The 14,185-nt window shown below is 61.1% G+C and overlaps 1 protein-coding gene across 2 annotated transcripts in view; it reads left to right on the forward strand.

Moving 5' to 3' along the window:
• The first annotated feature begins 346 nt into the window (after nucleotides 1-346).
• Nucleotides 347-14,185, forward strand: part of ULK1 (unc-51 like autophagy activating kinase 1) — a 29,573-nt gene continuing 15,734 nt past the window's right edge. For both annotated transcript variants that reach the window (XM_031000660.3, XM_031000661.3), the window contains exons 1-5: nucleotides 347-838; nucleotides 1,326-1,418; nucleotides 1,502-1,543; nucleotides 12,587-12,619; nucleotides 13,183-13,219. In XM_031000660.3, coding sequence (XP_030856520.1) covers nucleotides 728-838; nucleotides 1,326-1,418; nucleotides 1,502-1,543; nucleotides 12,587-12,619; nucleotides 13,183-13,219 — 316 coding nt within the window. In that variant the 5' untranslated portion in view covers nucleotides 347-727. The remainder of the gene's footprint in view (nucleotides 839-1,325; nucleotides 1,419-1,501; nucleotides 1,544-12,586; nucleotides 12,620-13,182; nucleotides 13,220-14,185) is intronic.

The raw sequence follows: 14,185 nt of genomic DNA on the forward strand, positions 1-14,185 counted from the left end.
TGATGCGAAGGGGAAAAGGAGGGAGGAGGACGGAGAGAGGGGAAAGGAGGGAGGGGAGCAGAGAAGAAGCGGGGCGGGGAAGGGGCGTGGAAGGGAGTGGGGCAAGGAATCAACACTGAGCCCCGTGGCCCGCTCCCGGGTCAGCGCGAGTCTCTGCTCTCACCGGGGCGGGTCCGCTGTTGGCCCCACCCACTCCCAGCCCACCCGGCCCCGCCATGGCCTGGCCCAGCCGCCCACCCGCCCGACAGGCCCCGCCCCATTCCCCGCCCCCCGTCTGTTCGTCACGCCCTGCTCTGCCGCTCCGTCCCGCAGGCCCCGCCCTCATCCCGCCCCCCGGCCCGGCGCGCAGTGCGGCTGCGCGGGCGTCTCAGGCTCTGAGGCCCGGGCGCCGCGGCTCTTTTGTTTCTCCGTTGGGGCCGAGCCCGGGCCCTAGTTGGAGCCGGAGTCGGAGTCGGAGTCGGATCCGGATTCGGATTAGCAGCCCGGGAAGAGTGCCGCGGCACAGGCGCCGGAGGGAGCGCGACCCTCGGACCCCGCCTGGCCCGCGGGGCTGGGACCTGGCCCTGGCCTGCCCGATGGGGCGCGCGGCCCCGGAGATGCGCCCTCGCCCGGCCCCGCGCCCCCGGCCCCGCGCCCCCGGCCCGCCCGCCCCGGCCCGCGCCTCCGCCTGAGTCCCCCGCGCCTTGGCCCGCCACCCCCCGCCCCGCGCCCCCGGCCCGCCTGCGCCATGGAGCCCGGCCGCGGCGGCACAGAGACCGTGGGCAAGTTCGAGTTCTCCCGCAAGGACCTGATCGGCCACGGCGCCTTCGCGGTGGTCTTCAAGGGCCGCCACCGCGAGGTGAGGCCTCCGTCCGGCCCGGGATCCCCCGCCCAGGATCCCCTGCCCCGGCATCCCCGCCCCGAGATTCCCCGCCTGTCCCGGGACTCCCCCACGCCTCCCGAGAGCCCCGCTCGACTTTCCAGGCCGACCCCCACCCCAGGATCCCCACCCCGCGACCCCCAGTCCGACTTTCCAGTTCAGACTCCCGCCCCGAGATCCGCTGCCGGGCTTTCCAGCCCAGATCCTCACTCCGAGGCCCCCAGCCCGACTTTCCTGTCCAAACCCTCACCCCGGGACACCCCGCACCTGGTCCCACAGCCGGCTTTCCAGGCTGGATCCCTACCCCAGGACCCCCAGCGCGATCCTCAACCTGGCTCCCCACTCGGCCTTCCAGTCCCGGGATTCCCAACCGGGATCATCTCAGGGCCCCCCCTGTGTGGCCTGGCGTCTGGGGGAGGCCTGCGAGGGGCAGCCCTGGCCTTGAAGGTGCACGTTTGGCTTTCAGAAGCACGATTTGGAGGTCGCCGTCAAGTGCATTAACAAGAAGAACCTCGCCAAGTCTCAGACGCTGCTGGGGAAGGAAATCAAAATCCTGAAGGTGAGCTAGTGCCGGGGGAGGGGGCGTGGGCGTGGGCAAGCCCCCCTCCCCACACTGATAAGAAACTTGGGTTTCTGTCCTAGGAACTGAAACATGAAAACATCGTGGCCCTGTACGACTTCCAGGTAAGGCCTCTGGGCTGCGGTCTGCTGGGGACCGGGCTGGGGGACTGTGGCCCCAGGTGCTGGATCCGGTGGTGAGCACTGGTGTTGAGCCCGTCCAGGCTGGGGTCTACTGGGCCCCTGGAGACTCCACCCTGGGTCCAGGCCTGGGCTGGGGCTGGCTCTTGCTGTGACTTCCCCAGCTGTGAGACCGGGGAGGGGGTGTCTGGGCCGCAGGGCGCCCCAGGGCAGGGCTGAGTTCTCCTGAACAGGCATCCCCTCCCCGCCGGGCGTCAGTCCTAGGGGCCCTGCCTGAGTCCGGCGTCCCCGGCTGGCCCTGGCAGCACTGCCGGCCTGGCCCACCTGTCTAGGCCGTGTGTTTGTTGACATTGCTCCTGCGGCCGGCATTGGCCGGCCTCGCTCTGCGTCAGACGGGGCGGGGGAGGGGCCGCCGGAGACTCCTGCTCGCTGGCAGTCAGGGCCGGGCCGGGGCACAGGCGGCTGCTGCTGGCTGGCCAAGGAGATGACCTCAGGCCCGGCTGGCCCCAGGAAGCAAGCGGTGGGACCAGCTGGCTTTCGTGCTGCCTCCGTGTCCCGGGGCCCAGGGCAGGCAGGGCTGGGGCTGTGGGAGCCAGGGTGCCGTCCTGGGGACCAGGAACCTGAGGCGGGAGATCCGCCCCGCCAAAGTGCTGACTAATGGCTCTGCGACCTGTTTACTGAGCCCAGGGCCCAGCCCCTGGCTGAGGGAAGGGCTGGCAGGCCGTGTTTTGGTGGCCTCCTCCCTCCGCCTCTCAGAGCTTTGCTGTGGCCTTGGGGACCGAGGCTTGTCACAAGGTGCCGGGTGGGGGGGGGGCCCAGGTCCAGCGAGTACCTGGAAACCCAGGCACACTGTGTCCTGGAGCTGGGCCATCCCTCCTGCTGCTTTTCCCGCCCTCTTCCCACCCCTTTTCTCCCTGCTTTCCTCCCTCCCTTCCTCCTCTTTCCTCATCCTCCCCATGTTTGGAAGCCTCCTGCCTGGACCACAGCCTGCACATGCGTCATGGCTCTGGGAGCCAGCAAGGAGTGGACAGCTGTCCCTGGCCAGGCAGCGACTCCGAGGGACTCCCCCTCCACCCTGGGCTACACTGCCTGCTGCTCCCGTCCAGGGCTCCCCAGGTCCAGTCCTGGGCATCTCCAGGCCAGGCCCTGTGACTGTCCGCACGACCCCCGCAGACCCAGGACCAGTATCCCCAGGCCCAGCTCCATCCCAGTCAGCCACACACACCTGGTTGTGGGCATCTGCCACTTCCTCCAGTGTTGGCAACTCTGCGGCTTTCTCTACTCAGGAAGCACTTGGAGCCGCCAGCCGCAGGCGCTCCTGTCTCTGGGCACCGGGCTCTGCTGGAGCTGCAGGTTAGCCTGCCCTCGCCCCCACAGGCGTGGGGATTGTTGCCCTGTGTCGGTAAGGCAATGTTTGAGGCAGGCACCCAAACCCAGGAAAAAATAACTGGCTTTTAAAAATGGACAATGAACGATTTGGGTGATAAAAGAAAATCCTCAAACATTATGGGAGGGAGTGCGGTCGAGGCTAGAGTCCTGCCCCCGATCGAGTCCCGCTGCCCTCCGTTCTCAGGCCCCTGCCTTAGTTGTTTCCGGGCCACCGGGGACAGCCATCCTTACAAGGCGATGTGTTCACGTGTGTCCTTCCCCACCACACCCACCTCTCTGCGCCGTGAATTTTGTCACTTAAGAGTATAGTTTGCACTCCATCCAGCCTGGGCGACTGAGCGAGGCCTTGTCTCTAAAAGAGTAGGGCTTGGGGAAGGTTCTGTGCTGGCTCAATCCATATCAGAAAGTTTACCCCTCAGCCAGGCACAGTGGATCACACGTGGGAGGCCAAGACAGACCAGCCTGGGCAACATAGCAAGACTCGCTCTCTCTAAAAAAAAAAAAAAAAAGAAAAAAAATTAGCCAGGCATACTGGCATGTCTCAGCTACTATAAAGGTTGTGGGAGGATTGATTAAACCCAGGAGTTTAAGGCTGCAGTGAGCCGTGATGTTGCCACTGCGTTCCAGCCTGGGCAGCAGAGTGTAACCCTGTCTCAAAAGCACAAAACAAAACCCTCAAAAAGTTTACCCCTCTCTGTTAGAGGTCACCATCTGTAAGCACAGTGGTCGAGAGCCAGGCTGACGCTGATGAGGGGCCCAGTCCTGGCTGCCATGTGCACACACAGCTTCTTTAGTTTGCGGCCCTATTTCTTCCTCTGTGAAGCAGAAAGCACGGGCTGTGAGGGCTGTGTGAGGGAGGAGGGAGTGCTCTCGGGTTGGAGGAGCCATCGTGGAGGTGCTAGCTGCTGGCCTGATTGGGTCTGCCGTGGTGATTTTCAGCCATGGCGTGCCTGTTGCCCGAGATTCCATAACTGATTTCACCAAGGCCCTGTAGGTGGGACATGAGGTTATTTTGGGATGCTGGTACATCAGGGTGGTTGTGACTGGATCCTTAGAAGTAGAATCCTTGGGTAGGAGGGATGCTGGTTTTTAATTTGGGTAGCTATTGCCAAATGGACCTCCGGAGAGGCAATGCCAGTGGTCTCTCAGCCTGTCTCCAAGCATGTGTCTCCCTAGGTCCTTGCCAGGAGGGCAGCTCTCAGAGGTTTCCATCGTGGCTCATGTGAGAAGTAGAAAATGACATCTCTTATGGTTTTGCTTTTTTTTTTTTTTTTTTTTTTTTTTTTGAGACTGAGTTTTGCTGTTGTCGCCCAGGCTGGAGTGCAGTGACACAATCTCCCCTCACTGCAACCTCCACCTCCCGGGTCCAAGCGATCCTCCTGCCTCAGCCTCCCGAGTAGCTGGGATTACAGGCGCCTGCCACCACGCTAGGCTAATTTTTGTATTTTCAGTAGAGACACGGTTTCACCATGTTGGCCAGCCTGGTCTCGAACTGACCTCATGATCCACCCATCTCGGCCTCCCAAAGTGGTGGGATTGCAGGAGTGAACCACCATGCCTGGGCGGTTTTCTTTTACATTGGTGATGAATGAGCTTCACTATCCGAGCATGGGAATGTTAGAAATACCACCTGTCCTTTGTATAGTGTATTTCTTTTTTTTGAGATGGAGCTTCGCTCTGTCACCCAGGCTGGAGTGCAGTGGCGCGATCTTGGCTCACTGCAACCTCCGCCTCCCTGGTTCAAGCGATTCTCCTGCCTCAGCCTCCCGAGTAGCTGGGATTACAGGCACCTGCCACCACACCTGGCTAATTTTTGTATTAAAAAATTTATACAATTTTCGCCACGTTGGCCAGGCTGGTCTTGAACGCCGGACCTCACCTTCAGTCTCCCGAAGTGCTGGGATTACAGGCATGAGCCACCATGCCCAGCCTGCACGATATATTTCTATATTTTATATATATGTTTTTCTGAGATGTAGTTTCGCTCTTGTTGCCCAGGCTGGAGTGCAGTGGCACCATCTCGACTCACTGCAACCTCCGCCTCCCGGGTTCAAGCGATTCTCCTGCCTCAGCCTCCCGGGTAGCTGGGATTACAGGCATGTGCCACCACGCCTGGCTAATTTTGTACTTTTAGTAGAGACAAGGTTTCTCTGTGTTGGTCAGGCTGGTCTAGAACTCCCGACCTCAGGTGATCTGCCCACGTTGGCCTCCCAAAGTGCTAGGATTACAGGCATGAGCCACCGCTTCTGGCCTATTTTAATATATTTTTTAAAGAGACTGGGTCTCACTCTCTTGCCCAGGCTGGAGTACAGTGGCATAATCATGGCTCACTGCAGCCTCGAACACCTGAGCTCAAGAGATCCTCCCACTTCAGCCTCCTGAGTAGCTGGGACTACAGATACGCACCACCATACTTGGTTAGGCACATATTTCTGGCAAGCTCTTGGTCCCTTTTGTGCCAAGGCTGGAGGGTACCATGCTTAACACCATGGCCCCTGAGCCATTCTGCCATTTGCCTGGATCCTAGCTCCAACATTTACCTGTGTGACATTGGGCAGGTAGCCTCCTGGCACCTCCGTTTTCTTACCTTTTAAAAACTGTTGGCTGGGTGCAGTGGCTCATGCCTGTAATCCCAGCACTTTGGGAGGCTGAGGCAGGTGGATCACGAGGTCAGGAGATCGAGACTATCCTGGCCAACATGGTGAAACCTCGCCTCTATTAAAATACAAAAATTAGCTGGGCGTGGTGGCCCGTGCCTGTAGTCCCAGCTACTCATGAGGCTGAGGCAGGAGAATCGCTTGAACCCAGGAAGTGGAGGCTGCAGTGAGCTGAGATTGCGCCGCTGCACTCCAGCCTGGGCGACAGAGTGAAACTCTCTCTCAAAAAAAAAAAAAAACTGATGTGGTTGTGATGGCATCTTGAGTATGTTAAGTCTTTAGAACTGTGCCTGCCACTTTGTAAGTGCTCTGTCAATATTCTTGATTGGTAGGTGTCCTTTATATGTGAAGCAAAGTAGCTTCTTTGTGATAGGTTACAGGTATTCCCCTCCATGTTGTTTGTTGACTGTTGAGGTTGTTATTTTTGTTCTTATTGTGTTGGGTTTTGTGTATTGGGTTTCTTTTTTAGCCATACAAAATTGTGAAAATGTGAGTGCCTGGGAAGTGTGTACCTTGGGTCACGCTCTTTGAGTCCACCACAGCCGCTGGGAGGCGGCTGGAGCACCTGGCCTCCTTATTGAGCATGTGGTGTCCGTGTCTGGACTTGCCTGGCCCCAGGAATGCGGCCACCACAGAAATCAGGGTATAGGGCTGTGGAGCCAGGCTGGGATCCTGCCCAGCGTGCCCTGGGAGGAGGGCTGATGGCTACTGGCCTTGCTGACGGTGGCCCCCCTGGCCAGCATGCCATCTGACAGGTTCCTTGCAGCTGAAGGTCTTGCTGGGCCACCCAGGTGTGACTCACTCAGGCCCTGCAGACAGAGCCGCTGCCCGTGAGTTACTTGCAGTGGAGACCTGAGTCAAGAGGTGTCCAGCCCTGCTTGGGGTCCTGGGAGACCATGGGTCCAGGCAGTCCAGCCCGGCATGAGACTGTGACTCCCCATCCCAGAGTGAGGAGGGGGCTGCCAGGCCTGGCCTGGTCTGGCCGGAGGACTGTCTGCAGTGTGAGTTGGGGCAGGATGCAGGCCGAGTAGAAACCCGTGGGGTGGGTACCCAGCTCCTGGGCAGGGGCCTGTGAAGGGGCTCCCAGGGCCCAGGCAGTTCTGGAATTACCTCCAAAGTTGTGTATATCTTTTTTTTTTTTTTTCAAACTTTTAAGACCATGGGATAAGACTGGGCACGGTGGCTCACGCCTGTAATCCCAGCACTTTGGGAGGCCGAGGTGGGCAGATCACCTGAGGTCAGGAGTTCGAGACCAGCCTGGCCAACATGGCAAAACCCCGTCTCTACTAAAAGTACAAAAATTAGCTGGGCGTGGTGGTGGGCACCTGTAGTCCCAGCTACTTGTGAGGTTGAGGCAGGAGAATCGCTTGAACCTGGGAGGTAGAGGTTGCAGTGAGCTGAGTTTGTGCCACTGCACTCCAGCCTGGGTGACAGCGAGACTCGTCTCAAAAAAAAAAAAAAGAAAAAAATCATGGGATAAAAATACTGGAAAGTGCAAAACAGATGAGAAGATATACCACAACAGGCCCTGTGTGGCGTAGCAAGCGCCAGCCCAAAGCCATGCCCGCGTCCCGGGCCGCTCTCCTCCCTCCTATCGAGGGCACGTCCGTCCTCCCGTGTGCCCCCCTCCCCCTCTGCTTTCTCATTCTTCACGTGAGCCAGCTCCTGGTTCCCACACGCTCCCTTTGCCACATGCTGACTTTAAGCCTGGAGGTGGGATGTCAGCCGTAGGTTTGAGGGGTGCTGTGTCTCCGTGGGTGACAGGAGTTGGTTTTTGTTTCTGCGCAGCACCCCGTTGTGGGACTGTCACCCACAGTCCCACAGTCCCACAGTTGTGGGACTGTATCGGTATCTGTCCGCGATGGCTGGGGGTCAGGTCTCAGCCACCTGAAGGACAGAGCTGCTGGGAACAGTTTTTACTGGGGTGTGCGCCAACTAGGATGGCCGGGTCTCGGGAGAAATGTGAGGAGTTGGCGTCTTCCTGAGGGTCTCCGCAGCTTACACCCCTGCACCCCCCCACTCGCACTGGGATCGTTTCCTGCTTTTTCCAAGCAAGGTCGTGCCCTCAGAAGGGTTGGGCCACCCACCCCTGCCTCACTGCATCTAGGGACCTGCCTCAACCCCCTGCGGCTGACTCCCGGATTGTCCAGACCCCTAGGCCCAGCAGGCGGAGGGCTGCAGAGGTCAGCCTGGGCTGCAGCCCCAGGAGGCCCATACACAATGGGTGGCTGCAGGTGGTTCCCCAGGGCCAGAGGGTGGCCCTTCCTTCTTAGGGTGGAGCCGGCATCCCTTCCCTTTTGGGAGCTGTCCAGGAACCCCGCCTGGGGGTGCAGAGTGGTTCTGTCCAGCCACAGCTGTGGCTTTTGCCACTTTCTGGAGCCAACTCTGGAGGTGTGAACTAGGTCAGTGCTTGCTCACCAGGCCCAGCCCAGGATCGCCAGACAAGAGTAGGGCTGGCAGAGGGTGGGAGCCTGGATCCTATTAAGTAAAGCACCTTAGCACCCCAGGGGTGGGGCAGCCTCCTACGTGCCCAGACACCCGTGCCAGGCTGCCCGGGACACCTGGCTCTGGCCGGCCGTGGGTGCGTGTGTGCAGGGTGTGGGGGCCGGCCTGCCTGGGGAGTGCTGTCCCAGGTCTCTCAGGCATGCTGCCTGGAGACAGTGGGGTGTTGATATTGCTGTCTTTTTGAGGTGTTCTGAGCCTCAGATGCATGTGTTGGGACTTTTCAGGGACAGCCCTGTGGAATGGTCAGCAGCCGTTCCCTGTTTCCTCCCTTTAAATAGGCGGCAAGGTGGGACCCACCTCCTGGGGTGGGGGTGATGGTGCAGGGAGCCTGGGGTGTTTGATTAGGGCATGGGCGGTGTGGCCACAGCTGTGTGTGTCACCACGGGACGGACCCCCGGACCCTGTCTTGGGAGGCGAGCTGCTCTGCCTGGGGCGGCCGGTTTCCTCCCCTGGAGCCCAGGGAGGCAGTTGTGGCCCTTTCTGGTGTCTTAACTGGGTGACTTGATGCTGGGAGCTTGCCCGGTCCCCACTGCCCAGGGTAGCTTGTGAAAACCAAATGTAGCTGCAAGGCAGAGCTGGAGCTCGATGCCCTGTGTGGGTTCTGGGTGGGCCCAGGGGAGGTCAGCTGTGGCTGGTGAGGCTGTGCTCTCACCTGACCCCCCTCAAGAGCCCTAGAGAGAGTCGCTGCCTGTGGGAAGGGTGGACAGGCCCAGCTGGGGGCCCCCGTCGGGGGGTGTTGTGGCGCAGGGCCTGGGCCTGCAGCTGCCCTGGAGGAGCTCCCCCAGCCCTGGCAGAGGTGGTCCTGGGCTTGTTTGTCCTCACTCCTCATCCCTGACTCTGCCAGGGTTGGAGACAGCAAGGCTAGGTCCTTCCGGGGACACAGAGGGTTACTGGCTTGGCATTGGCACTGGCAGAGTGAGGACGGGACCCCAGCCCACCTGCTTGGGCTGTGCTGCCATTTCCCAGCCTGGGCACGCCTCCCAACCTCTGGGGCCTCGGTGTGCTCGTATGGGAAGTGGGCTGGTTATGGCCTGCTGCCTGGGCTCCTGCAGGGCTGGTGTAGTTCGACTTCACAGGAGGCTCTCGGAGGCGCGGGAAAGGCCCTGGTGTGCCCCGATGCCCAGCTCAGGGAGTTGGATGCCCACAGCCCTGAGGGCCTGTCTGAAGCTGTCATCTGTCTCAGGGGAGTTGGGAAGACCCGAATGCCTGTGGTGAGGTGGATGCCCCCACCCTACCCTGCAGCCCCACCCCCAGTGGCCCTGAGTCCCCTGCTGGAGAGGACTTTTTAGGAGAGAGGCTGAGCATGGGCCAGGCCTTGGTTTCTGCAAGGGACCATCTGAAGTGCAGGGAAGAGGCTGGAGGTGCTTCGGTCCCATAGCCCCCTGCCCACTCCCTCCTGGGAGCTGGTGCCCCCTGAGGTTTTGGGGACAGAGGAGGGCGGCAAGCACAGTGGGGAGGGCAGAGGGGTCTCTAGGAAGGTGACCTAGGGGGTGACATCTGTGACTCTGGGGGCAAGGCCAGGGGTCTAGACGTGTCAGTAGCGAGGTGGGTTCCAGCACCCATGAGGCCAGTGTGGCTGGAGGGATGGCAGGGCCAGGTGCCCTGGGTAGGGGTGTTGGGGACCCTGGCTGGAGTGTGGGCAGCAGATGGGGTGGGGGAAGAGCCTCCTTGCCAGGGTCCTGTGGGCCAGTCACTGGTGCCACACAGATCTCCCTGGTGGGCCTCTGCCTTTCTACTTTTTGAGACAGGTCTCATTCCGTCACCCATCCTGGAGTGCAGTGGCACGATCTCCCGGCTCACTGTAGCTGTGGCCTCCTGAGCCTAAGCCACCCTCCCACCTCAGTCCTGAGTAGCTGGGACTACAGGCGTGCACTGTCACACCTGGATAATTTTTGTATTTTTTTGTAGAGATGGGGTTTTGCTATGTTGCCCAGGCTGGTCTCAAACTCCTGGGCTCAGGCGATCCTCTTGGCTTGGCCTCCCAACATGCTGGGATGACAGGCATGAGCCACCGTACCCGGCCAGGCCTTTGCCTTTCTAGGGGTGAGAGGTGGCTGCCTTAGTGTTTGGGGGTGGGAGGAGGCTACAGGGCTTCAGTTAGCACCCCCTGCCCAGAGGGAGCTCCTGTCCCACACAGCCCGGTCCTGGGTGAGTGGCTGGGGGATGGGGTGCTGGGCTCCTGCTCTGCACACATGGGTGTTCCCCCAGGATACCTCTGACTTTGACACATCCCTGCTTGTCCTGGCTTTGCTGGTGGGTTTGGAGCTCTGATGAGCACGTCAGGTCTTAGGGAACCCCTGGCTCTGTGATCCAGGGCAGGTGGCCCTCAGAGAGGAGAGGAGAAATGTGGGCACCTATGGGCACTCACTGGAGGGGCTGTGGGGAGGGTAATGGTGGGCCCAGGTCAGGGAGTGGGCATTGCCGTCCTGAAGTTATTTCTGGGTCTAGCTTCGTCTCCCCCTCCTTCCTGGGTTCTGCCCGGAGCTGTCCCTGCAGTCCCCCTTGCCCCATCCTGTGCTCTGTGGATTGTTTCTCCCCACAGCTGCTGGGAGCCCTGGGCTCCCCACGTGCTCTTCCTGGGCAGGCAGGTGAAGCCAGCAGGGCTCGGGGTGCACAGGCTGTGGGTGAGGTGGGCTGAGGCCTGCCTCATGGACAGGTCCCACCTTCTCTAGGCTGTGCCTGGGTTTCTGGGTCTCCCTCTGGGCCGGCCCTGCAGTGTCTGTGGATCCTGGGGTTGCTTCCTGAGCAGCATCGGCCTTAGCCTCCCTAAAGGCACCCTCTCCTGAGCCTGTCCCCACTCAGCATCCTTGTCCAGCCCACAGCCCCTCTGCGGGGGCAGCTCTGGGGGCACGGGCTTCTCACGTTTGTGAAGCAGACATCACCCAGTGGCTTTGCGGCTGTCCCCCCCACCAGGGGTGCCTTCTGATTGGTTGGGGCCTCCTGGGACTGGGGGCTGGGCAGGGGTCCTGTGTGGGACCCGGCTCCTGAGGCGCTGAGGGGTGTTCCTCCTGCAGACCCCCTCCAGACACGGCTCCCCTTTGCTTTGAGAGAGCCTGGGTTCGCTCAGGGGTAGAAGTGGGACGGCCCTACAACAGGTGTGGACTCGCTTCCCTGTAAGCACCTAGAGCGTGTGGATGTGTACAGGGCAGAGGGAGGGGGCTTTGTGTGGAAAGGGCTTCCTCCTCCTGTTCTGAGGCTCTGAGTCAGGTGTGTGGGGCCCTTGCTCCTCCAGCCCAGCCTGCCTGGTTTGATGTGGCTTCCTGGGCCTCACTCTCCTTATCTGTGAAACGGGGGTGATGAGGACTCGTCCCTGTGGCTGCGGGGAGTGAGTGGTGGGCTACAGGGAGGCTCCCAGTCCCAGGTGAGGGTGTACGCATGCTGGCCGTTGGGGTGTGTGCTGTGTCTGCACCGGTGGCTTACTCTGAGTTTCATGGGGGCAGGCAAGGGCGGGTGCTGGTGGCACCCCCGGTCAGGTCTGTGTCTGAGCTGAGGGCTGAGCAGCTGCTGGTCAGGTCTTGTTGGCCCAGCAGTGGAGGGGGTGGCTGAGACGCCTCTGACCGAAGGCACTGGGGCGAGGGATGGCAGCCTGAGCTGCAGCCAGGTTGGGGTAGGGCAGCTGGAGGCCTGCAGGCCTCTGCGTCAACCTGGCAGCGCCAACCTGCAATCTGTTGGCGTCGTCTTCTTTTTTTTTTTTTTTTTTGAGATGGAGTCTCACACTGTCACCCAGGCTAGAGTGCAGTGGCACAGTCTCGGCTCACTGCAGCCTTCTCCTCCCGGGTTCAAGCGATTTTCCTGCCTTAGCCTCCTAAGTAGCTGGGATTACAGGCACGCACCACCACGCCTGGCTAATTTTAGTATTTTAATAGAGACGGTTTCACCATGTTGGTCAGGCTGGTCTCGAACTGCTGACCTCATGATCCACCCGCCTTGGCCTCCCAAAGTGTTGGGATTACAGGTGTGAGCCACTGCACCTGTTTAAGTTTTGTATTTTTAGTAGAGACGGTTTCACCATGTTGGCCAGGCAGGTCTCAAACTGCTGACCTTGTGATCCACCCGCCTTGGCCTCCCACAGTGCTGGGATTACAGGTGTGAGCCACCACGACCAGCCCTGTTGGTGTCTTTGATCCTGGGCTGAGGAGCTGAGAAGTTTCTGTGGCCTGAGGGTCACACACACCTGCCCACACACCTGGCCTTCACCCTTCCTGCTAGGGGGTATGTCCTCTGCCAGGAGTTGTTGCTCGTATCGGGGGACCAGGGCCTTTGCCTTGATCAGATGGAGACCTGGATGGCCACAAAACAGAACACACCCACCTACAAAGTAGGTGGCCCACAGATGTCCTCGTCTCCTGGCCGCTGGCTGACCAGCTAAGTCCTGGCACTGCAGGGCCTGCCCAGGCCGAATTGGGGCTGAGCCAGACTCCCTGCAGTGGGGCCCGGTGGCACTGGGACCTCTCACAGCCTCTTTTCTGTCTTGCAGGAAATGGCTAATTCTGTCTACCTGGTTATGGAGGTGAGTGCCTTGTGGTGCCAGGACAAGTGCAGGCTGATGGCCATGGCCCTGGGAGCCCCAGAGGGAGGGACATGGCCGGGGGGAGGGTGATGAGCACCTTTTCTTTTTTTTTGAGATGGAGTCTCACTGTCGCCCAGGCTGGAGTGCAGTGCTGCCGTCTCAGCTCACTGCAACCTCCACCTCCGGGTTCAAGCAATCCTGCCTCAGCCTCCCGAGTAGCTGGGATTACAGGTGTGTGCCACCACACCCGGCTAATTTTTGTACTTTTAGTAGAAATAGGGTTTCGCCATGTTGGCCAGGCTGGTCTTGAACCTCCTGACTTCAAGCGATCTGCCCACCTTGGCCTCCCAAAGTGCTCGGATTACAGGCGTGAGCTGCCACGCCTGCTGAGTATCACTATTGATGTCTTCCAGCAGGGACTGTGGGGACACCCGCCCTGAGCTGGGCAGGTGCCTGAGGGCTCAGGGAGTAGTGTCCAAGTGTGAGGGGTGGGGAGGCTGGGCAGGGTTGGGAGGTGGGCCCTGGGCCCTGCTGCAGCCTGATGCGTGTCTGGTCTTTTGCAGTACTGCAACGGTGGGGACCTGGCCGACTACCTGCACGGTGAGTGCACAGCTGCGCCACATGGGCTGCCAGCCAGTCCCACAAGGCCCGGTCCCACAGGGCCCGCACCCAGGGCCACACTGGTCCAGCCTGGGAGGCAGCCTGGCTCGAGTGGGTCCTTGGCTCATTGTGAGATTGGCTCTTTCTTGTCCCCCTGGGCCTCCTGAGGGGATGCAGGGAGCTGAGCTGCTCCCGGCTGTTAAGAATGCAGTCCCTCCGCTGGCCTCCCCCTTGCTTGAGGAGACAGCTGTGACCAGAATAGCCTGAGGGGAGCCGCACAAACAAGGGGTGGGGGCTGTTGTCTTCATAGTGTGGCTAGAAGGCGGCTCTTGGCCCACCCAAAGTTGAGCCCTGTGGCGGATGGGAGGGGGATGTGCTGCACGGGGTGGGGCGGGGCAGAGGGAAGGACAGCAGGGGGGCGGCCGCGCCCGTCTGTTCCCAGGCTCTCTGGGTGGGGGTCCGGGCCACAGTGCCGGCGGGCGTGGGGGCGGGTGGGGTGCTGGCGGCCTCTTGGGGGTGTCCTGAGGGTCTGGAGGTGGCACTGGGACAGTTCCGGGGACTTGGGCCTGAGCACCCGGGAGCCGGCAGGACTGCTCAAACGCCGGCTCAGCCCCGCGTTGCCCTCATAGCGCTGGGGCCGGAGTGCGGGGCTGGTAGATGGACAGGACCCGCTGGCCCCCTCCCTTCGCCCCGCACGAGGAGGACCCCACGGTCCAAGCCTGGGAGACAGACGCTGAGGCCGCGCGTAGCTGAGACTGGGGCTGCGGGTCGGGTCGGGCTGTGCGCGGCTGGCCCCTGTCTGGATGCCGGGAAGAGGGGCAGGAGCGGGACCCGGGCGGAACCGCGGTGGCACTGAGGCTGGGCTTCGGCGGCCTCCCGTCTCTGGAGCAGCTGCAGCCCGGGGCTGAGTGGTGGGGCCGGCGCGCCGGGCTCTGCGCAGGAGCTTCAGGTGCGCCCTGGTCTCGG

Source organism: Gorilla gorilla, chromosome 10 (genome assembly GCF_029281585.2).
Source record: "Gorilla gorilla gorilla isolate KB3781 chromosome 10, NHGRI_mGorGor1-v2.1_pri, whole genome shotgun sequence".
Classification (NCBI taxonomy): Eukaryota; Metazoa; Chordata; class Mammalia; order Primates; family Hominidae; genus Gorilla; species Gorilla gorilla.